The sequence below is a fragment of the Gymnodraco acuticeps genome, unplaced genomic scaffold (genome assembly GCF_902827175.1).
Source record: "Gymnodraco acuticeps unplaced genomic scaffold, fGymAcu1.1, whole genome shotgun sequence".
Classification (NCBI taxonomy): domain Eukaryota; kingdom Metazoa; phylum Chordata; class Actinopteri; order Perciformes; family Bathydraconidae; genus Gymnodraco; species Gymnodraco acuticeps.
The window spans coordinates 1,566,809-1,591,808 of record NW_022990646.1 but is presented as its reverse complement, the minus strand read 5'-3'; the positions used below and the strand labels follow the sequence as shown (position 1 = coordinate 1,591,808).

Below are 25,000 nucleotides of genomic sequence, written 5' to 3'. Positions count from 1 at the left end.
GATTTCGATTCCGGTTCTGCTTATCGATTCCGGTTCTTATCGATTCCCCGTTTCGATTCCAAAATTGTAAAATAAAGAGGTCAAACGTTTAGATAACAAAAATATATTTATTCTTAAAAGCTTTAACTGAAATTGTTACTAAAAAATATACATGCAATACAAATGTATTGCACAATAGCTGTGCTTTATTTTAACTGAGCTATGCCTGTGGCAAGCTATTAACAGGCATTACACTTTGCCTTTTATTTTAATTTTTTAGTGTAGTGGAGCCTCACTTCAGAGTGTTTACCGCGACCTATCTTTGGTGTTATGAAGTGACTGAGCTCGTGAAATGTCTACGGGAGGGCGGGGGAGCATCGCTGCGGGGCAACTGTGGACCTCTGTCGCCTGTCAGCGCAATTTATATGATGCCGTTTAAAAAAATGAAGGGCGGTGCCGGCCGTCAGCGTACCGAGCCGGCCGTCAACGGCCCGCTGACGACCGGCCGTTCTGTGATTCTCCAGGTCCGCCCTGTATTCCACCGGGTCACCGCAGCACAGACGGACCCGCTGGAATACAGGGTCTACCGCGTTTAGGAACCGTTAAGCAGAACCGAAATTGTGTATTTTGTATGGGTACCCGGTACCCGGCATTTTCTTATCGGTTCTCATCTGGAACCGAGTTTCGGTTCCCAACCCTAGTTATGACACATGTTGATGATGAGTTTGATAGTAGTGCCATTTCAGGAAAGTTTGAGTAATAGTCAATGACCACTAAATAGTCTTTACCTTTGAGATTAAACAAATCCATTCCAACTTTATCCCATGGTGCTGTTGGCACATCAGTCACTATCATGGGCTCTTTAGTCTGTTTGTTTCTGTGTGTCTGGCATGTGTCACACGTACCAATCAGTCTCTCGATGTCTTTATTTACTCCAGGCCAGAAAACACTGTCTCTCGCCCGTCTTTTGCATTTTTCAACACCCAGATGACCTTCATGTATTTTTTTTAGTACTTCCTGTCTCAATGCGCGTGGAATGACAATCCTGTGTTGTTTCAGTAATAGTCCATCCTCGACACTCAGTTCACCTCTGATGTGGTAGAAGAGCGGACACGAACCTACAGGCCATCCATTTTGCATATTTGCAATGACACACTGCAGCTCTGTGTCTTTTGCTGTTTCTTCAGCTATCTGTCTGGACTTTGTGTCTGATACAGGAAGCGCAGCAGACACCATGTTCACATGACTTTTCACATCCTCTTCAGTTGTACTCACATAATCCACTGTAGGTGCTCGTGAGAGAGCATCAGCAAGTATCAGGTGCTTTCCAGGTGTGTAGATCAGCTCAAAGTCATATCTCTGCATCTTCATCATGAGACGCTGTATCCTTGGTGTCATTTCACTTAAATTATTTTTAATGATGGATACAAGTGGATGAGGATCTGTCTCTACTGTGAATGAAGGTAGGCCATAAACGTAGCTGTGGAACTTCTCCAAGCCATAAACCAGTCCCAGACATTCTTTTTCTATTTGAGCATATCTGCACTCAGTCTGTGTCATTGACCTGGATGCATAGGCCACTGGTTTCCAATGCTCGCCTTCAACTTGTAGGAGCACTGCGCCTATTCCATCCTTTGAAGTATCTGTTGAAACTTTAATCTTCTTTGTTGGGTCAAAGAATGTCAATACAGGTGCAGTTGTGAGTGTCTGTCCGAGTGTTTTCCACTCTTGCTCATGTTTGACTGTCCATTTAAACTCGTTTTCTTTGTGCAGGAGCTCACGGATGCAAGATGTCTTTGCAGATAGGTTTGGAATAAATTTACCTATGAAGTTGACTATCCCCATAATGCGAAGTACACCTGTCTTGTCTGTGGGCCTTGGCATATCCTGTATGGCTCTGATATTTTCTTGGTCAGCTTGTACACCTTGTGCAGAGAGCTTGTCTCCGAGAAAGACAACTTCTTGAACTCCAAACTCGCATTTGCTCTTGTTAAGCTTGAGTCCATACTTGTGTATGCGCTCCAGCACCTTTTTCAGCCTCTCATTGTGTTCTTGTAGTGTAGAGCCCCACACAATGATGTCATCAACATATGCCCTAACACCGTCCAGCCCCTCAATTATGTGCTCCATCGCTCTGTGAAATATTTCGGATGCTGAGATGATCCCAAAGGGCAGTCTGAGGAAGCATTATCTGCCGAATGGTGTATTAAAGGTGCAATATTTGGTGCTGCTTTCATCCAGTTTCAGCTGCCAAAAGCCTTGAGACGCATCAAGCTTTGTGAAGAAGCTGGCACCTGCCATTTCACTTGTGATTTCCTCACGCTTGGGTATCTGATAATGTTCACGCTTGATGTTTTCATTAAGATCTTTTGGGTCCATACACACTCTTAAATCACCACTTTTCTTCTTTACACAGACCATCGAGTTAACCCAGTCTGTTGGCTCCTCAACTTTTTTTTATCACTTTGAGCATTGTCATTCTGTCGAGCTCTTTCTTTAAGCGATCTCTGAGTGGCGCTGGAACTCTTCTTGCAGCATGCACAACTGGCTGTGCATTTTCTTTGAGCTGGATTTTGTATGTGAAGGGCAACACACCAAAACCCTTAAACACATCTGCATAACTCTGTACTATACAATTAATTGAGTCATTTGGTGTACTCACAGTTGTGTTGATGCAATACACTCTCTTGACAAGTTCCAAATCTTCACATGCTTTATCACTCAGCAGTGAATCAAGTCCATCAGCAACAACAGAGAAAAGTAGGTGGTGCACTTGACCTTTTGAGGTTACCTTTAATATGCACACACCCAAACTGTTGATTTTCTTTCCATTATAATCTTTTAGTGCCTGTGTTTTTTTTTAATGTGTGGCTTATCTTTCATTGCCTTGATGTCAGACAGGCTCATCAGGTTTGCTTTGCACCAGTATCCAGTTTCATAGTTATTATTGTCCCGTTAATCATCAGTGGAGCTATCCATTTGTCTTCTCTGATTGCATTAACCTCTTTTTGCTCAGTTTCACAGTTCACCATGCCAACAAAAAATGTCTCACTTAAATCATCGTCTTCCACTATGTTTACAGACTTTCCTTTCTTCCTCTCATTTCCTTTTGAGAAGCACTGCTTATCAAAATGGTTCTGGCCCTGGCAATTAGAGCATTGCTTACCAAATGCCGGACACTGTCGTGGTTTGTGCTTCGAGCCGCAGTGCTTACAGCTGAATGTCCCTTCTTCCGACCGCTGTGTAGGCCGCGTCTGTGCGCGCCATTTGCCTTGGCTGGAGACCGCACCAACTGCTGCGCCATCACTCACGTTAGCCGCGCCCGCCATCTCGCTGAAAGTCCTGACGTGCATTTGGGACAGCTCGCTTGCATGGTAGATTTTTATAGCTGCTTCACATGTCAGCTCCGTTTCCCTTAGCAGCCTTTCTCTGACCTTTTTATCCTCCACGCCAAAAACGATCTGGTCCCGTATCATGGAGTCCCTCAGCGTAGCAAAGTTGCATGACTGTGCTTTTAGCTTCAGGTCAGTCAGAAAGCTATCAAAAGGCTCATGCTGCTGCACACGTGAACGGAATACATATCTCTCGTATGTTTCGTTCTTTCTGGGAGAGCAGTGGGCATCACATTTCTCGAGCACTTTATTCAGTTTGTCTTTATCAGCCTGCTCTTCATACACAAAAGTATTGTACACTTCTATCGCCTGTGGGCCTGCTATAGTTAGCAGTAGCGCTACCTTCCTAGCATCCGGCTTAGTTTCCAGTCCCATGGCCGTGATGTAAAGCTGGAACTGCTGCTTGAAGGTCCGCCAGTTGCTGTCGACATTTCCCGAACGTTTTAGCGTCTCCGGTGGCTTTAATGAATCCATGTCGCTTGTCACAACTCCTCACTTAATGTGTTTTTATTTTACATCATAATTTACTCCTGGTACCATGTTTTGTTTGTTGGTCTATTAATGAACTGACTCGTGCTCCATGCTAAAGTGTTAGCCAAGTTTAATCAAGAGGTCTTGTTCGGGTCCCTTACCGTACATGTGGATTTAAACATAGGTCACAACTATGTGGCGACACCTTGTGGTAGGAGTGTGTATCTATCTAATCAACACACCGGCCATAGTTGAATATCGACAGAGAGCGAGATGTACTCAGTATGACCTTCTGTAGTTCTAACAGTGAGCAAACAGGCTGCTTGTGTTGTGTTTACGGGATCCCCTCTCAATACACTTGTGTGTACATGAGGAACTACTTATAACATGTATCATTGATCTCAAGACTTCGCACTCTAAACTGCACTTCCTTGGGTCCTTTAGCAATACATTGCCAAGCGTGAAGTCAATTGGAATTCGAGAAAAGCAAAGGACTTCTTCCATTTGAGTTGGATTCACTGTACTTGATGGTACAACCCATTTTGACGTAATGATAATTTGATCAACATCCAGTTGCAAGAAAAAGTATGTGAACCCTTTGGAATTACCTGGATTTCTGCATAAGTTGGTCATAAAATGTGTACTGATCTTCATCTAAGTCACAACAATAGACAAACACAGTCTGCTTAAACTAATACCACACAAACAATTATATGTTTTCATGTTTTTATTGAACACACCATGTAAACATTCACAGTGCAGGGTGGAAAACCCCTATAGGCTAAAGACTTCTTCAAGAGCTAATTGGAGTCAGGAGTCAGCCAACCTGGAGTCCAATCAATGAGACGAGATTGGAGGTGTTGGTTAAAGCTGCCCTGCCCTATAAAAAATACACACCAGTTTTGAATTTGCTATTCTTAAGAAGCATTGCCAGATGTGAACCATGCCTTGCACAAAAGAGCTCTCAGAAGACCTACGATTAAGAATTGTTGACTTGCATAAAGCTGGAAAGGGTTACAAAAGTATCTCTAAAAGCCTTGATGTTCATCAGTCCACGGTAAGACAAGTTGTCTATAAATGGAGAAAGTTCAGCACTGTTGCTACTCTCCCTAGGAGTGGCCGTCCTGTAAAGATGACTGCAAGAGCACAGCGCAGAATGCTCAATGAGGTGAAGAAGAATCCTAGAGTGTCAGTTAGAGACTTAAAGAAATCTCTGGCACATGCTAACATCTCTGTTGACGAATCTACGATACGTAAAACACTGAACAAGAATGGAGTTCATGGGAAGACACCACGGAGGACACCACGGAGGAAGCCACGGAGGAAGCCACTGCTGTCCAGAAAAAACATTGCTGCACGTTTGAAGTTTGCAAAAGAGCACCCGGATGTTCCACAGCACTACTGGCAAAATATTCTGTGGACAGATGAAACCAAAGTTGAGTTGTTTGGAAGGAACACACAACGCTATGTGTGGAGAATCCAAAGGGTTCACATACTTTTTCTTGCAACTGTAGTGTAAATGTGACATCACGCTCCCTTCTCTGCTTTGTCTGCATCCTTTAAACAGGCCTACAGTCTTATTCATTAATTTGAATGACTCTTTAACTACTGGCAGCGTGCATGAGACATCTGCGCAGTGACTTACTGTGAAATCCTCACGCTTTAGTGTCAGTATTCGTTTAAGCAATTGTTATGCACACACTTTGACACAGATCTGTGAAAGAAAGAGTGCTTCAATCACAGCTAGAAAATGATCTGTCAAAGTAACACAGCGTTAATTAAGTTAAAAATAAACCAGGCCAACCTGGAGCCGAGATAATGTTCTGCCAGGCTTCCTCTGAAATCTCTTTGTTTTAGCAGTCCTTTGAAGATGAGCTGCACAGCAGAAGGATGGTGTTCGCCGTTAATTACAGCCTCCACCAAGCCCTCGTAGTGTGCCACTCTTCCCAAAGCAACTGCAGACAACTTCTTACACTTGTAATGGATTTTAGAAATTATTATAAACTTTACTTTGCTGAAGAAATACTTTTAATTTGTACTTTTTGGTCCAACCTTGTAGAACATGTGTCTCAATCATGACAAATTAGCTGATTGGGTTTTCTGATGGTGTCACACTGATGATGCAGCTTTGCAGAAATACAGTCTTTTAATGAGACATGTATTTTTCTCTAATGCAAACAATTAGATCCGACAAGTTCAAATACTTACAAATGAGACAAATGCTGGTGAAAAGTATTGAAATGACTAATACATTTTAAAGCTGAAAGTAAGTGATAATATTTAAAGGACATTGAAAATGAAGGGAGAAAGAAAGAAACACAAATACATCTTCCTTGTCTGTGAGGATTTATGACAACAAGAGAAGGAGTGGGAGGTGCAGCTTAAATTAGGGAAAGAGAATCTAAGAAGAAAGGAGTAGGGATGAATACAAACTAGATATGAAGGCAGGGGGATCCAGAGACTGAAAAAAAGGATTAAAATGCAGGCAGCAAGGAAGCAGTATTATGAAACTGCATCTTTTGCAGCTTTTGGCCTAGGCCTAGGGCAAATACTTGAATCTGTTAGGTCTAACACATGAGGCCAGTCAGCCAACAAAAGAAACAGGACAGAGCAAGAAACAGACACAAGTGCAGGATCTCCCATGAAAACTTGTGTAATTCACATAAATATCCCATGCATCAAAGCTGCAGCCATCCTAACACCACCATATAAATAAACTTGCCTTGCCTTGCCTTACCATCCTTTCTTTTTTTAGTAGAACAAAACAAGGAAGTCAGTTGGGAATCAAGTGTTTAGCCCAGAGGTCTTCTATAACATTTAGTTTAATCTTTTCGTTATGGTGGGTGTGTGGACTGACTACCCTTGCTGGGCTTATAAATACACACACAAATGTATTCATGCCTTAGACGAAATCCAGCTCAGGAGTACTCTACTCAGACACACAAAATCACCAATGTAAAGCAGCAGGATAATGCATCAGGGAATGTAAGCTTACTGTTGTCAGTCTGCAATTCAGGGACTGTGTAACATGAATGTATTAAAAGTTGGTTAAAGATTATGATACTAGAACTGACGGCACAGGAACGATATCCATGTACGCTAACACTGATCCTCAACGGGGTGCAGCTTTGTAGACATTTAGTCTATTAACACAATATCATGTGAAGTATACAACCATTTAAGATCATTTTATTGGATTCCTGTTTTAATACAAGCCAGCTGTAACATTTTAAAGTCAAATATAATGTAGGCAGCTTTTTAGCTAACATGTTAGGCTAACATTAGCTTAATAAGCTAGCTTGCTACAAGTGATAACATATACGTGAGGCAGTTTTCAAAAAATAACTTAACAGACATACCAACAGCAACTGTGTTTCCATAATCATACATTTATTGTGATAGAGATTTCTGCATGCTTGAGGTGGTTTTTGCCTTTGTCGAAAATTAGCTGATGAGCAAAATGGTTCTGAAAACACCTTTGATGAATGAGTTCAGACGTATCTGATACTTAACACATTACATGTCAACTGTTTCCACTGCACAATTATCTTTTTAAATGGTTTGACAATTAAATGGGAACAAAATAAGTTACTAGGAGGGAAGGGCGACAGCCGAGAGTGAGTTGCTAGGGCCTCCTGAATGGCTTACTCTGCAATCTCAGTTTTGTTTGTGACAAGGAAGAGAGGTGAGAAGCAAATTGAAGCTTGACTGTTTAATTTATACTTACATATCCCTTCAACGACATCCAATATACATTACTTGGCAGCAAAGAAAAGCCAATAGCTCATTAACTTTTGAAGAACCTTAGGCCTACTTGCAAGGGCCCTTATTGACATTATTCCTTTCCTAATCCCTGACCCTAACTTTAACCTAAGCCTAAACCTCAAGACCAAGTCTTAACATCCCTTTGCTTTTCAAAAATGTGCCCACTAGCAAAAGCAAAGACACACACACACACACACACACACACACACACACACACACACACACACACACACACACACACACACACACACACACACACACACACACACACACACACACACACACACACACACACACACACACACTCAAACAACATTGGTAAAAGCATTCACAAGCTCCCTCCCTGTCTTGTCTGCTGAGTCCAGCTAGTTTCTCTTTCACAGCACTAATTTATTGTTGTCACACACACACACACACACACACACACACACACACACACACACACACACACACACACACACACACACACACACCAACACACACACACCCGTTCCCAGGAGAATAAAGAGCCATTAATTGTGATATTGATGCTGTAGTTTTGGCTGGGTTTCAACCACAACAATCTTATCTCTCATTTGATAAATACCGAAGCACTACGAATGCAAAGGAATCAGTAGCCATTCGTGCATTCATGTATGTGTGTGTTCAAGAGAGAGACTTTATGCTTGCTTTGTCTTCATGTGAATACATTGTGTGCATGTGTGTGCAGGCATGCAGTGGTGTGCTGCTCTCCATTTTAATGGCAATTCCAACAGAGCCTTTCCCATCTCCCCGTCTCCATGGCAACCGAGCGGGTAAGCGGCCACATTTGTCTCGGGGGCCCTGGCCTTCTTTTGCGTGTCACAGCTGCACACACACACACACACACACACACACACACACACACACACACACACACACACACAGCACACACACACACACACACACACACACACTCACTCACAAAACCAATATACATACCCTTAAACAGAAATCCCAATTATAAATACATTAAACATACAATACACACATTTGCTGCTAAATTCACACACTCACACACACAGTGCTACATACTGTGAGCACCACTCCTCCATCCTTTGAGGGGGGGTTCTCCCCAAAATAATTCCCACACGCCTCCCCCTCCTCCAAACCAGTGCTTGGGATTTCCCAGTTAAATGCCAAGAGGGCTTTCCCAACTGTCCCTCCAATTACAGAACGCGCTTTGATATCTCTATCTCTCTCTCACACACAAACATAAACACACACACACCACCCCAGTGCTCTGACCTATTAACTCAGTCTTTGCATGTGTCTGCTGGAACTGGCTGGCCAGTAAATGGACTGGAATAAAAAATTAGACCTCTCCTCTCTGATGTTTTATTCCCACCGGTCACATATGGAAATATGTTGAATGCAGCTGGGCAGGGATGATGACTAACATGACCTCACACTTTATGGTTACCCGGAGAGGGAAAATAATTTAAATAACGGTATAGCTGGCCACTATTGAACCAATTATTAAAACAAGGCATTATGGATTCAAATTAAGCCAGATAATTTTCCTGGTTTTGGCAGAGGATTTAAGGAAAACAGCCATCAAGACTTTAAATAGTGGGCAAACTGGAAGCAGAGAGTCAGACAGGTGTGCTTTCACTAAACAGGTTAATGTCAAGGTCTCACTTATCAATCAACTTGTGGCAAGGCGAAAATTGTGATTTTTGCACACAAGAAACATTTCTATCTGATGTGTTTCGAATATCCGCAATGATGGAATGAGAATCTTAAGCTCCCCCGAGAATCGATAATCGCAGTTTAGCATGTGACTGTAGTTTTTGTGACTTTGACGTTCATCAGTGGGATTTCATGGTTAATTTAAGAGTCACAATTGTATGTACTTTAAATTGACGTCTTTCAGAATTGTTTGGGTAAATACTGAAATACATTGAACTGGCATTTTGCTTGGTTAAGAATATCTGACATCACATTTATGCTTTATGTCATTTGATGTTATTGGTGTCCAGCCGTGCATGAGCACAAATCGCAAGACACTTTTAAATTGGTAAAATCAATTGGCCTGAAAGTATTCTTCTTCTCGTATTATATACATCTTTGGGCTCATGGAATTATTGTTTTCTCTTAAAATACAATAAATATATAAAATGTTTATAGGAAAGTGGTGTTATCTCATCCTCAACAAGGATGTATACACATACTGTATGCAGTACTGTATAAGAAATGATCTTATGGAACACGTTTAATACACAAAAATGCAACTAATTTACCCGATTTTCTTTAAAGACCTGTACATTGACTTTTGATATTTTGTATACTTTTGGATTTTAGAATTTTTCCATATCATACTATCTGACATTTTTGGGCAAAAATGTATTGCGGAGAGGGCAAAGTTACAACAGCTGAGAACGACAAAAGATCCTTTGAAAAAACTTGAATTTTATTTGACTATTTTACCCGATGCAGTTTTATTCATTTGTTTTATGTTTTGATGGCAGACTTGGCCTTAAAACTTGGAACCACAGATTTCCCCGCTGCAGTGAGCGTGCTTCTGTCCTTTAATATTGTATATATTTTAATAACTTTGCACTGACAAGAAGGATGTCATCATGCTTCATCATCACCTATATCCTGCCTAGGAAGTTAATTAATTGTTTATCACCCCCATTGTGGCAAACACAGGTTTTTACACTGAAGTGGGTCACACAGCTGTAGTTGCTGTTGGTCGCAATAAACAACAGAATACCACATAAAACTAAATATTAACAATATATACAGGTTTATAATTAGATTAACTTCCATCTAAATATATTGTGAATGCCAAATTCAGCTGACTCCATGATGTTAAAATATGTTAAAAATACAAATTGGCTAATGAATCGGTTATAGTACTGTTTTGCTCTCACACTGCATGCAAAACACAGAAAGAGACATGTTTTATTGCTGTTTATCTATTTATGTCACAGATTGTACCTATAAAGATCAAATAAATAACATGTTATTACAACATACTGGATGTCTTAAGGCCTTGATAGGGTTGCTCATCAATACTCGTGATGCAAGGTGCTGGAATACCTAGATTTCACTCCTAAAATGGATGCCCATTTATTTAGTTTTTGGAATAACTGGATACAGTATAATTTGGAGAAAACTAATTTGACCTTTCTTATCTTTTCTTTTGGCCGCATTTCATATTCAGAAATGCACAGATACGATTGTAATGTTCACAAAGAAGGACAAATAATAATAATAATAATAATAATAATGGGTTTCATTTATAAAGCACTTCATATTTGACTTCAAATCCCAAAGTGCTACAAGCAGTGAGCATGAACAGTATAAAAACAGTACACAACACGGTAGAATGAATAAAAAGCAATAAAAAACAAACAATAAAAATACAAATAAAATAGAAGGGTGGTAATAAATAAAAGGTCTAGGGAAAGGCTCTATCGAATAGATGGGTTTTGAGGCCTTTTTTAAATAGTAATGACTGTGTTTATTTTTCCATTAATCCAAAGGCTGTAAAATTATCCTTTCTAACTTCCTTTGACGAATAACAGTTATTTGTATTAGTGTCTGTTACGATGCATTTGTACATTTTTACTCGCATCAATATTGCTTCCTGAACTGCATCTGAATAAATTATGTAAAATAAAACCACAGTGTTTTGAAAATGTGTTCAAAGTTGAAGCATATCAAAACCTTTTGACTTATTTAGATCCTGTTTTGTCCCTGGTGTAATAAGATGTCAAACACATGCTGTAGTAAAAACAATTTGGAGTACTTTTGAAGCGGGTTACGCTAAATCCCTGTTATGGTTACCATGGTATCACTGGTTTATCTAAACTGACAGACTTTCTGGATCAACGCCTGAGAAATTCACTGGAGCATGAACTGTGTCTGTTTCCCAAAGTGTGTGTGCTTGTCTGTCTGAATGTGCAGGAATCTGACCAGGCAGTCTTTCTGTATGATGTTTATCTGCCATTGATGAGAAATAATAAGCTTGTGTATGATGCAGAACTTACCTTGCAATATATGGAATAAACGTTTAATTCTGATGCAAAACAAAGACTTTCAGACAGTTTACAATTCAGGTCAATTTCTGTATGTTAAGACATTCGCTGGTGAAAATATTGGAAAAAATTGACTGAGTCCTACTCCTTTGTAAACTCGGTCATATACATAATATAGGTATTGCATTAGTGATGATAAACATCAAAAACCATGAGCAGAAGAAAAAAACAACTTGAAAGGGCTTATGGCTGAAGTTAAAATTGATCTTCTAAAAGCCTTAAAAAGTGTAATTGTAACATGATACTCTTCTTTTAAATCTGATGAGCACTGCCCTCTACTGGATATACCCTATCAGTGCATCACTGTATTCCCTTAAAATCATCCACTGATGCTGCATGTATAAGTCATTTTTTAACATTATCTTCTTATTTTACATATAAAATGTCTTAGAATACTAATAATAATAATAATAGATTTAATTTGTTAGCGCTTTTACAGGTGCTCAAAGACGCTTTACATACAGTATAGTGAAGAGAAAATGAAATAGAGGAACAACAAATAAATATATAGTTAAAGTTAAAGTCAAATAATACAATACAGTTTTTTGAAGGTGCTGAGGTCAGTGCAGTCTCTGATGGGTTGGGGGAGTGAGTTCCAGAGGGAGGGGGCAGCGACGGAGAAGGCTCTGTCCCCCCAGGTCCGGTGATTGATGTGGGTGGGGATGCATAGGAGGTTGGCTTCTGATGAGCGGAGGCAGCGGGAAGAGGTGTGGTGGTGCAGCAGGTATGTGAGGTAGGGGGGGGGGGGCCTGATTGTTGAGGGCTTTGTGAACTAGTACTAGAATTATAAGCAAAACACAGCATACACGTAAAATAGAAGAAACAAATATAAAGATAAATACTGTTAAATATTTGGAATACAATAAAAATATATTACAAAAATGTGAATGTATAATATATGGATTAAAGTGGAAGAGCTGTGCAGCTTTTTGTAAGGAAGTATGTTTGACATATTTTGAATAATGTAATGACCCTATCTGCAGTCAGCAGTTATTGCCTTTTGCCCAATTTCTAGTTTGATACTTCCACTAGTTGTCGCCAAAGTCAGATAAATGGCTTTAAAATCCCACAAGATGGCGCCTACTCTATACTTTAAAAAACAGACATCAGCCACCAACATGAACACATTGGATCACATTAAAACGTTTTCAATACTAATATTTGTAATACTAATATTCGGATATTAAAGTTAAGAATTGGATTTGAATACTAATAACTGATTTTAATTTTAATATTCAGATTGTAATACTAATATTTGTAAATTAATAATCAGATTTTAATACAAATATTTGGAAACTTATATTTGTATTATTAATACTTATATTCAGATGTTAATATTCAAATATTATAATGGCATACAAATACGAATAACCGGATACAAATGCTAATTTCCGAAAAGGTAACCTGATAATGTTGATACTAGTATTTGGATACTAATCCTAACATTCAGATGGCTTGAATAATATTATTTGTAATAATATCGTAATATTGATGGGTTTAGTACTAATACTTGGATTTGTATACTAATATTTGGATGCTTGTCCTAATATTTGGATGGGTTGAATAATACTTGTATGCTGATACTAATATTTGGATATAAATACTGATATTCAGATACTGATATTTGAATAGATGTAATATTAATGTTTGGATAATAATATATTTGGATGGGTTCATTATTAATGTCCGGACACTGATACAGGGACACAGGGAGGATGAAGATGCACTAACATACCCATAGTATACTGTGTGTTGGGGGTGTTTGCTATGCGTGAGAGTGTAAAGGGTAGCGGGTGCATGTGTGATGCCCTTTTAAGGTCGCTACCTAAACCTGAAGAGCAGCCTCTGCATTACTAGCATACCTCACAGTGTGATAACCACGGCTGGACTGTCAGGAGTGGAAAGAGAGAGGGAAGCAGAGAGGAGGCAGATAAGTCCGGAAAGAAGCATTCCCTACGAGTGTAAACTTCTAAATGTTTGATAGTCAGGAATGTCAGATGTCTCTGCACTTGAAGAGCTGTGACCTTCACTTTCTCCTTTGAGCCTGGGAAAAACATGTTCTGCTACTGCCGGTACATTCACTGAATTCAATTTGTTATGGGAAATAATGCTTGCACACTTGCACCTAATTCCAAGGGTGTTTATAATAACCTTCAAGTACATATAAATAAAATGAGCTCAAACGTGTACGACAAAAGGACCTCTGCTGAGAAAAGGAAGGAATAGAGAAAATGAGAAAAGAGGAAGAGAAGTAAACAAATTGATGGAGGGAGGTATAAATAAAGCTGAGATAAAGAAGCATGAAGGAATGTAAGTTCCTTAAATATTTGGGGGAGGAATATAGAAAGGAGGAGGCGCAGAGCGATGGACTGAAGATGAGCTCTAGCTTAGACTCTCCCCTGCAGTCTCTGCTGCTAAGTACTCTGCCAGTAGGTTATAGACCCAATAAAACGTCTGCTGAACGTCTTGTTTGGATAAATTACTGAGGCGAGCCCCTCCAGACTAAACTGTTCTCACTATAGCGCACTAACAGAAGCAACTGGATGCTTGTCTGTTTGAGCTGTTTGAGCTTTTAAATTCTGTTATTGGCAAGCATCCTCATCCGACTCTGCAGTGTATATTATCTGTGTTGGTTGGATTCAACATGTGACAGCTGTTCCTCTCTGTCTTTGTGCTTCATATTACAGAATATGTTTGGTCACTGATATCAAGATTTTTGGATAGTTCACAGTAATCTGCAAAATAAATATATTTGAGGAAATGCATCACTTGTTATATTTAAATGTAATCTCATCTGGAGCTTTCACTGAATCCAGCTGTGGAAATCGGGCTTGTTTGACATTAACATGACAGCTCCAACTCATCTGGATCTGGACGAGGAGGATTTGATTCCTAGAGTGCAGCCATCCGTTAGATCAGTGGTTCCCAACCTGGGGGGCGCCAAAGATCGCAGGGGGGGCGCCAGGCCTCAGATGATTTGAGGCCAAATATTATATTTAGACTTTTTTTTTTTCATATAATTGTAAGGTAATACATGATTGTCACTAAAAGCCTTGTCTCTACATTACAATAAAATATAAAAAATAATTTACTCATTCATTTTAATAAAAATTCAAGTTAGTATTAAAGGCATAAAAAGACAGAAATGTATAATTCTTTCTTTAATATAAATGTTTCTTCTGCCCGTAAAGTGTCCAAACCAGGCTTGTCTGGATAAGCGCATTTTTAAAACATAGTCATTGTCCATGCCGGTTTCAGTTGGATTATTTGTCACAGTTGCTCCGATCAGATCGGTCTCCTCCATTTTGTAGATTATTTACGACTTTTGAATCCACATAAACACATCGGCAAAATCCGGCTTACTTTGAACATGTGTTTTAAACAGTTTAATCCCTTTGTGAATTGTTTCCACTTGCGCCGTCCTTTAATTTCTTCATTGGGGGGGCGCAACTTCCAACAGGAGTCATTTGGGGGGGCTCTTGGGAAAAAAGGTTGGGAACCACTGCGTTAGATAATGTCTGTCCCTGGTGACGTGCCTCAGTTCTCACAGACAAGTGCAGACTCTCAACAATGTTGAAAAAATCAGTTGTCATGGTCAAATCAGGATTGTGAATACTTACATTTTTGTTTTGTTATGGTTGTCTCCAATTGTTTCAAAAAACCATGTATCAGTGTGCTGACTATGAGGATTATTTCTGACAACTCCCGCTAAGCATGATTCCAGTCTTTCCAGACATACATAGTGATGGACTCAGGCTCTCTGAGTGGCACGGATACATAACATAGAAAAGCAACAGTGCACAGAAAACGTTATAGTATGCAGGGCATCCCACCGTATATACTTTGTTATGTTTGTTTGATTTCTATCCATTGGTGCATTGCATAACATTTTCTCCACTGCAATGTAATCTGTAATCTGGGGGTACCATATCACGTTTTTTTAACCGTAGGGAGCACTAAAACACATCCCCAGAGGACACTTGTTCCCGTTTTCTCCATTACAAGTGCACCAAGAGGGCACTTGATCCTGTTTTCTCCACTAGGAGGGCACCAAGAAGGCACTTTATTTTTATTCTCCTCTCCACTGGGAGGGCACTCTTAAGGGCATTTGATTTATTTTGTCAACTGAAGGTGCATCTTAGAAGGCACTTGATCACGTTTTCTCCACTAGAAGAGCAACAAGAGCGCACTAACTTATCTTTTCTCCAATGGATGGTCACTTTATTAAGTTTTCTCTCCTGAATAAGCACCCAGGAGTGAACGTTATCATGTTTTCTCATTTACCCTAGAGGGCACTTCTAGGGGAAGTTTCCTAAGGGCACATTACTGGGCGATTAATCACATTTTCTTAACAGGAGGTGCAACCTACTGTATACGGCACCTTTTCATGTGTTATCATCACAGGGCCATCCAAGGGGGGTCGCCCTCCCCTGCCCTCGCCATGTGTCCACATGTGCTTACCTCCATTTTCTGTGAACCCTTTAAGGTTGCAGGACACAAGCCTTACAATGGAGGATTTCTTTAGTATCTACCTCTTTAAATGAATCCCTCAGCCGTCTCAAAGGGGAAAGGTTCTCATGGCAGCAGCAGGGATGAGGTTGGCCACTCCTTTCTTTATACTGTAACTCCCCTAAGGCTCTCCTTCTCTCTTCCATCCTTAGCTCTCTCATACTCCTTTTCCCTCATCTCAATCACACTCACTCTGAGTCACAGCATCTTATTACCTCATTCTCCTCACCTACAAATATCTCCCTTTCCCAGGGGCATCAGCACCTGCACGTTTAAACACACATATACACTGAACCACTCCTTCTCTCTCTCCTATTTTTCTCTCTCTCTCTCTCTCTCTCTCTCTCACCAATGTGCTCACACCCATCCCCTCCTGCTTGCAGAGCAGGGCGATGCAGGAGCAGCAGAAGCAGCTGCTCCCTCAGTGACGTGACAAACACACCGAAAAGGCAGGAGGAAAGAAGGAGGAGGAGAAGATAAGGCGGAGGGGAGGGAGGAGGAGGAGAAGTGGAAGAGATAGCAAAGAGGTGGACACAACTGTCAAAAAAAAAGAGGACAGGAGAAGGCGAGGAGGACGAGGAAGAAGAAGGGAAGGAGAGCAGAGGGTGCTGCAGCCATGTCAGACACACCTCTGCAGAGGAACGGCACAGCAACAGCGCCGTGAGTACATGTTCTTCCTCTTGCTCTTCCTATCTTTTCTTTGCCTCCATCTCTGCATCCCTCCATCCTCTTCTCCTCTCCATCTGACAGGCTGGGTTGTCATGGGAACGGGAGCTCGGTCATGGTGAGGCTGCTGCTCAGTCATGACTGGCAAGGAGACCCGCTGTACACCGTGTACACTCCTCCCTCTCATATCCTCTCTTCTTGCTTCACACACTCTCACACTCCCTCTTCAAACCTCTCACCTCACCACACATCTGCCATTCATGGGTTTATTCTCTTCCTCTTTCTTTCATTGTCTTATCTTCTTCTAATACTTTTTTTACAATACAGTCCTGGACTCCTTCTTCTTAATTTCCCTCAAAATCCCACTGTCCCTGTTCTGAACACCATAGTATAGATACAGGGTGTGTGTGTGTGTGTGTGTGTGTGTGTGTGTGTGTGTGTGTGTGTGTGTGTGTGTGTGTGTGTGTGTGTGTGTGTGTGTGTGTGTGTGTGTGTGTGTGTGTGTGTGTGTGTGTGTGTGTGTGTGTGTGTGTGCGCATGTGTGCAGTGGGGCATGTGTTAGCATAGTCAATGTGGAAGCTGCAGGCTTGGGCCGGCTTCTGCGTTAGCACACAGAAGCTCCACAATTCTCATTCTCCACAAGAAATGCTGCAGAGCATTTCTTCCTGTATCTGTATCCGTTTTTCTAGGCATGTGTGTGTCCAGAAATTAAACCTATAAGAAAAAAAATGCCCACATTAAGACAAAAAGGTAGTGAAATGAACTGCACCTTTTATTTGTTGGTCATTTCAGCAAGAAAAGCAACCTATAAAAATACTTAAAACTTGATTTAAGATTCATACTCAAAAACACAGAAAGACATATACAGTATCAAGCAAAGACAATGTCTCATGGATCATGTAGGTTGAATTTTGGATTGAAAAATGTTGCTGTTCAGAGGCTGACTGTCAAGTTTTTGATGGTGTGTCCCACAAGTACTATATCAGCAGATTTGCTGAACCTTCAGCTGCATTTCCAGACACAAGAGTTCTCACATCTTTATTTAATCAAAAGGCAGAAAAGATATAAAAAAATATAATATAACAAAATGGTATGTTGCATCAGTTTGTGACCTTCAGTGTATCCCAAGAGTAATGGTGTACTGCAATTACATGTTACACCAATATTGGCCCTAACACTAAAAAGTAATATGTATGTTAATGAGTTTGTCTATATATTCTAAGACAATACATCTACGTTGTTGTTGTTTTTTAAACCTTTACCTTTAAGAGAGAGTTGCATTATGGGTTGTTTTTAGCCAAAACGTTGCTAAGCTAGCTAGTAGACCTGCACATGTGTTGCTGCTGGAGATTATAGCTAGTCATAAAACACTTCAGTTTGGTTTAATTTAGAGTTTTCTGCTGCTTCGTGTTAGCACTGAGGAAATAAACTTATGGAGTGGAAACGCGTGGTTGATAAAGTCTTTAACAAATAAATGGACTGGAAGTAATTTGTCGAATACATGCAATGAAGACCAGACAGGTGTCACTATCACAAATGGTTGATGGAAGCTGTTGCTCAAACAACGGCTGAAACTCCCTGTGAAGAAATGCTACACAAAGGTGAGACTTCTCGATATTAAAACTCAGAATTCATCTGTATTAAACACTTTAACTGGTAAGAAAGCTTCAAATACTTACTAATATATGTAGTAAAACCTAACTCAAGTCCAAAGTATAGCACTAATACTTTATGCCATACAAAATGGTACAAAGCGTTGGGAAACAGCTTAATTTGTCTCCATGAGATGAAAGAGAAAAGGTATTCTTATTGTTTTTTAAACTGCACCTGTTTTAATTAGCTGCTATATGAATTGGTTTGGGGATGAGTATTGACTGTGATACAAAATATGGATACAGAGCAGCAGAGTGGGAGTAAGTTGTTCCAAACACAAGCTTTGTGGGTGTTATGTTCTGTGAGTGTAGACATTCATATAGCTCCTAGGATGCTCCGATCGCCGGAATCAGTATCGGCCGATACCGATCGCCGATCCGATCGAGTGGGCGGGGCCTAAATGGAAGATTTAAACATCACTTTAAATCTTCCATTTAAAGTGATGTTTAAAACTCAGTTAATGGGGCTCATTCACTGGAGCTTCCACAAACAACAATCAACTTAATTATTACATTCAAATGATGTACATTATTCAAGTTTACATTCACTTTGGATAATTAGCGGAAGCGCTCTCTTTTCCTCTCTCCCTCTCTCTCCCTCTCCTGGCAGCCTGTCAGTATCTCATGCAGCTCACTGATCCAGTAATGAGTGACCCGACAATGAAGAATACATATATTTATAATAACTAGTTTAGCTTGTTCCAGAGGTAGATAAAATAGCTAAGTGTGTTAGGTCTAACTCTTACGGAGCGTCCACACTACAGCTCCAAAAAAAGCTTGGAGCTGGGCGTGTCTGAAGCTTGGGGATGTTATTCAAGCAACACGACCAACAACCAATCACATGAATCTCCCGCCCCCGACATACAAAGCAAAAACCCCCGGGGATTGTATGGGAGCAATATATATATATATAAACTCCCCAAACAGGCGAAAACCTACCAGTTTCACCCACTGTCTCTGCCACCTCCCTCCATGCCTGGTTCCTCCGGTTTGTATCCGGGTAGGTGAAGAGGGTCTGGTCATACAAAACCGGGTGATTTGCTACGGCGATAATTAGTTTCTCCTCCATCTTTTTTTGAAATATAGAAATGAACGGCGGGATATCTCTCCCAGCTTAGACGCGGTTTGATTGGCTACGGCTTGATCTGTCAGATTTTCCGAAACGGGATTTGATTGGCTGGCGCTGGCTACTCCGGCGTCAGAAGTTGAACATTGTTCAACTTCTGTCGCCTGAGACGCCGGAGACGGACCGCTCTGCTACCCACAATTCAGTTCGGCGAAAAAAAGCGGCAACGTGACGTCACCCCATTCAAAGTGAATGGGCAGATTGAAGCTGTCGACGCTGCAGACGCCCACACAGCAGCTTTTCAAAAATCTTGGAGCTGGGCGTGTCTGAAAGCTTGGGGATTTTTTGCGAGCAACGCGACCAACAACCAATCACATGAATCTCCCGCCCCCGACATACAAAGCAAAAAAAACCGGGGATTTTATGCGAGCAATATATATATAAACTCCCCAAACAGGCGAAAACCTACCAGTTTCACCCACTGTCTCTGCCACCTCCCTCCATGCCTGGTTCCTCCGGTTTGTATCCCGTTAATAGTTCTTGTCGTAAAGAACCGGGTGATTTGCTACCGTAATTTCTCGTTTGGAATATGAGGAAATGAACTGCGGTCTGGTTCTCCCTGTCTGTGTGTTTCGCTGTGCTTACCGGTCCGGCGGGCGGAGTTGCAGGATTTCTACACGTTGCATACCGCTATTTTACTGTCTTTTTCGGACACCTTAAAATAATGCCAGACCGGTGAAGCCATTTTGGCGAGCATGTTTTGCCGCACACAGAGAAAAGTGTCATGTATTTTACGTCATGCGATCGGCTCTCGCGATCGGCATGTTTAGAGAGCACCGATCGATCGGTAGAGAGTGAGTATCGGCCGATCTCAATCGGTGACCGATCGATCGGAGCATCCCTAAAACAACTTGAGGTTGTGGAGTTGCTGGTGTAGGTTTATTTTCCAGAGGGACAAGTGTTATATAGTTGTAGTACAGTTAAGGTTTGTGCTGTTAAACTGCAATAAGCTAGCTTCACTACTTAACTATCTCTTTTTGGGTCTTGTGCAACTCTTATTTTTGCACATATGGTCAATCAATGTTTATTTATATAGCCCAATATCACAAATGTTACATTTGTCTCAGTGGACTTCACAGTTTGTACAGAATATCAGTATGACAATACGACACCCTCTGTCCTTAGACCCTCACATCGTACAAGGAAAGACTTCCAGAGAAAACCCCACCATATGGTGCATGCATATGTAGGCTACTGTATATCATGAATAATACAGCTTGTGCAGTTTCTACCCTTATACAGGGTAGCAATCATAGAGACGATGCATATACTGCTATAAAAAAGCCTCAAACTCCAAAGATGTTGCAGATTAGAGGATGCTGAGAGGCTTTCTGATTTGAGTGATAACTGCCTTGTTATTTTGCAGCTCACCCACCAGCTTAGTGTCCTGATCAGCTGTCGAACAGGCAGTTTGAGTGACATCTCAGAGGGAATCTTGCCTCCTCTTTCAGAGCCGCACCCACGATGCTTTGCAGTGCAGCATGGAACAGACATGCTTAGCTGGACCATCAATAGTTAATGTTAAATTTGGGAGAATGAGACAGTGCTGTCGTGGTGATTCAGTCAGTCTATCTCATCCATTCTCCCTTAACTGTGTCTTGTTGTCCTCTGGGCTTATTTTCAATCATCCTTTACACCGGGCTCTCTCTGGGATGGCCACTGAATCAGCGGAAAGAGGAGGTTGTCGTTGTGGTCATGCAGAGCGCAGACACCACAATGGCAGATGGCCCATTCTCTGCTGCTATTTATTGCACACTCAGGGAAGTCTTACGGGAACAACACTCTCTAGTGATGGCATGGATTGAGCATATGCAGTTTCACAGGGTGGTGCTTTGAACTTGCCACCAAATGTCTAAGTTTTCAGTTATCATACATTTGTTGGTGTTTTTATTGATAAGTCGTTTATCAGCCTAACATTTTTTAACAAACAAAGTAATAATAACAATAAATACATTAAAATAGAAAAAATTAAAACTGTCTTTGCCTGCCGAACAATCGACATTTTTTTTGGACATTAATAGTTTAAAAAAAAAAAGATGGATTTGTATTTAAATTATTGTTATTTGTAGCCCTATATTTAAAGCACAGTAAAGGTATCTGGCAACATCCATGCAAAACAAAGTGGTTCTTGAGGCTTTTACTGAAATAACTAATGACGTTTTTACATAATATATATATATGATTTTTGGATCTCCACTCCATAAGGAGGAAAATACCAGAACATGCATTTTTAACACTGTATAAGAGGAGATGCGCAAACCATAGAGGAGAGGGGAAATAATGGTATTCAGAGAGGGAACATGCTGCGGTGGTGATAATCACAGTTACAGTGTCTGGGGACTACGTCATCTGATTCTTATATAAAAATGTATCTCAGGAAGAAATCGATTTTTAAAAAGCTTGACATAATTTCTAAAAAGTCTTATTTGTATGCACAGTGTAGACATGAACGTACATTATCACTATTATTATTAAATCATCCCTCAGTGAATAATTAAGAGTGAGATAAATAAAAAGTAATGGGCTGATCTGACTGACTAATTAATATGCTATCTATATTACCTTTTATACTGTGAGGGACTGTGTAAATGAGTGATTATATTATCAATTATTATGAATGGAGATTCTGCTTGCTTCTAGTCATGTGTCCGACTTCAGATAGTTTAGGTTTTTTACTCGCAAAGTATGGATAATTCACTTTTTTCCTTCCTGCTTCCTGTAGACTAAACAGTCAAATACGCTTGGCTTTGCGTGGCTGCAGGAGACTGGATTCCTGTGTTGTATCAGCTTGGGAAAACATGTTGAGTTTTATCTGATTATTTGCTGAAAGACAGTGTTGACTTTTAGAAGTTCAGCCATGCTCCCCTCGGCAATTGCTTTTGTAAAATATAAGGCCAATTACGAAGCGGAAAAATAAACATACTCAGCAGTAATAAAGACGTCATGGCAATGCTGAATTTTAATAGTTTTTTGTTAAACTGTATGTGCAGAGAGGCAGACAGACACACACCCAAACACAGCTTGACCTCCCTCAGTGATCTATAAAATATGAATGAGATCAGGGTCTGGCACTCCACACAGCCAGGAATATGACTTTTTGGGGTCTCTCTCTCTCTCTCTCTCTCTCTCTCTCTCTCTCTCTCTCTCTCTCTCTCTCTCTCTCTCTCTCTCTCTCTCTCTCTCTCTCTCACACACACAATATGTTTTTGCAACAGAGGCCGGTCTGTACCAGATCTGTGTGTTTCAGCTATTTTGGGGAGAATTACAATGTGGGAGTGCTAAGCCCAGGAAAAGCAGGCAAAATAAATGGCCGCATTAACATAACACACACACACACACCAATGCTCAAATTCACATGTACAGTTTATTCAGACTTACTTTCTCTGTCCGTATTTGCTCATTACCTCAAACTAACTTTGTGTGTGTGTGTGTGTGTGTGTGTGTGTGTGTGGGCCTCTGGTTCCACATCTGGAGGCCATTACCTCTGGGCTGGGATGGGGGGGGGAGGCGGGCCGGGCTGGCTGTGCAGTGAGGTCATCGCGTCGTCGTGGCGATGCAGAGGAACAATGATGCTGTTGTGTCCATCGACGACAGACCAACATAACTGACGCCAGGGTTAAGGGGTTGAAGGGGGGGGGGAAGGTGGCAGAGATAGAGTTAAAAAGTCATGGGAATGGAATATAAACACTTATAATGAAGTGGAGCAATGTTAAAGTGAGGAAGTATTCTTAGCAATGACAGTGTGTGCATGCAGCCAACTCCATGATGTGATTGGTGTGAGTCCAGATCAAACAGAGACGGGCCAGAAGTCTTGGAGCGGCTGCAGTCAGACAGCTGCAGCGCTGAGCCTGCCTCCATAACCTAAACTACAGTATATGTTACTGAGACCTCAAACAGGTCATGCTCTATTAACATGTAGTCCACACATTACAGCTGTAGCAGGGTGTTTTAATAAGGGCGGGTCCCGGGGTGATGGAGTCCAGTTTTTATTTGTCCTATCTTGACGGTGAGCCTCAGTGAGCCTATAGTATTTCAAGCTTATGCTTTCGGCATTATCTGACAAAGGGTAAAACAGTGGATGATACATTTGACCTTAAAGATGAATACATTAAAGATTATGGGAACACATTAGCACTGCAACAACTATAGCACCTCATACATTTAGCAAAACTATCTAATCAAATTCCAATTGGTTGTTTCTGGGCAGTGCAGCTATATACACAACATTGACATAATATCGACATGTAAAGTTGAAAGGATGAGTAAACATTTGCCAATTTACGCAGACAAAAAGCTGTTTTGGTCTCAACCAATGTTGTACGTTATGAACAACTGTACTATATTAAAAAGTCTCAAAACATGAACAGAAAGCTTTAACCTGACATAAAAGACTAATCAGATCTGACAGGTTCTAAGTAACTTCTAAATTAAGCCAGAAAACCATATTTTTGTTCGTCAAAAACGGTATAATGACTCCATAAATATGAAAATCGTGTAGAATAGACGTCAGACGGCAGACAGCTTTGTTTTTACATAGCTCCGACGTCTCGTTGGTGTTTACGTCCGCGGTGCCACTTTGTATACAGACGTCATGTTCTCGCAATCATTTATACTTATATACAAGATCAGTGCCCTCATACTATATTTTTCTAGAAAAAATATAGCAATATCATTTTGACTCTTTAATTACTTAACTATGAACTTTTTCAAACTCCAACATACAGTAGGCGATGTAAAGACTTCTGTAAAACGAAACAAAAACACCTAAATCAAAAATACTGGGTAAGGAAAGTAATGTTGTACTGTCCCACACAGAAAGGCAAGCTTTAGAGAATAAAATGACACCACTCGTGAACACTGTCTTTTTTCTGAGTATTATTTTAGATACAACATAACAGATGGAAGCTATAGCTGAGACATAAACACAACTTATTTTTGATTTATTCACAGCTGTGTCTTTACGGGACAGATACTCTGCAGCTGCAATTATTTATTGTACATTTATCTTCTTCTCTTGGAGTAATGCAGTGCGTGTGTGTGTGTGTGTGTGTGTGTGTGTGTGTGTGTGTGTGTGTGTGTGTGTGTGTGTGTGTGTGTGTGTGTGTGTGTGTGTGTGTGTGTGTGTGTGTGTGTGTGTGTGTGTGTGTGTGTGTGTGTGTGTGTGTGTGTGTGTGTGTGTGTGTGTGTTACATGCTTCTGTATTCCCTGAAGAGTCGGCCAGGACTACTGCTGCTGCTGCTTTTTTTCCTTATAAGGATGCGTGCTTGTGGAAGGAGAAAAGAGGAAGAGGAGATGGATTGAGGATGAGGAGGATATGGATAGAGGGAAAGCGGGACAGGTACGGGAAAGAGAGGAAGACTAGGTAGGAGAAAT

The 25,000-nt window shown here is 40.7% G+C and overlaps 2 protein-coding genes across 5 annotated transcripts in view; one reads left to right on the top strand and one right to left on the bottom strand.

Moving 5' to 3' along the window:
- Positions 1-890: 890 nt before the first annotated feature.
- Positions 891-3,914, bottom strand: LOC117554758. Its single transcript, XM_034229255.1, has 2 exons — positions 3,244-3,914; positions 891-2,414 (listed from the first exon to the last, which is right to left on the bottom strand). Coding segments are annotated over exons 1-2 (603 nt in total). The 5' UTR covers positions 3,846-3,914; the 3' UTR covers positions 891-2,413.
- Positions 3,915-16,557: 12,643 nt separating this feature from the next.
- Positions 16,558-25,000, top strand: part of LOC117554754 (A-kinase anchor protein 2) — a 94,526-nt gene continuing 86,083 nt past the window's right edge. Inside the window, exon 1 of one of the 4 annotated variants that reach the window (XM_034229248.1) lies at positions 16,558-16,843. In XM_034229248.1, the coding sequence (XP_034085139.1) occupies positions 16,800-16,843 (44 nt within the window). In that variant the 5' untranslated portion in view covers positions 16,558-16,799. Of the gene's footprint in view, positions 16,844-18,427; positions 18,451-25,000 lie in introns of those variants that run through there. The other 3 variants (XM_034229246.1, XM_034229249.1, XM_034229250.1) reach the window with 3 other exon arrangements.

What these genes read in the sequence shown, in the direction of transcription:
- LOC117554758 (XM_034229255.1), bottom strand. Translation starts at nt 3,845, where the DNA reads ATGGATTCATTAAAGCCACCGGAGACGCTAAAACGTTCGGGAAATGTC.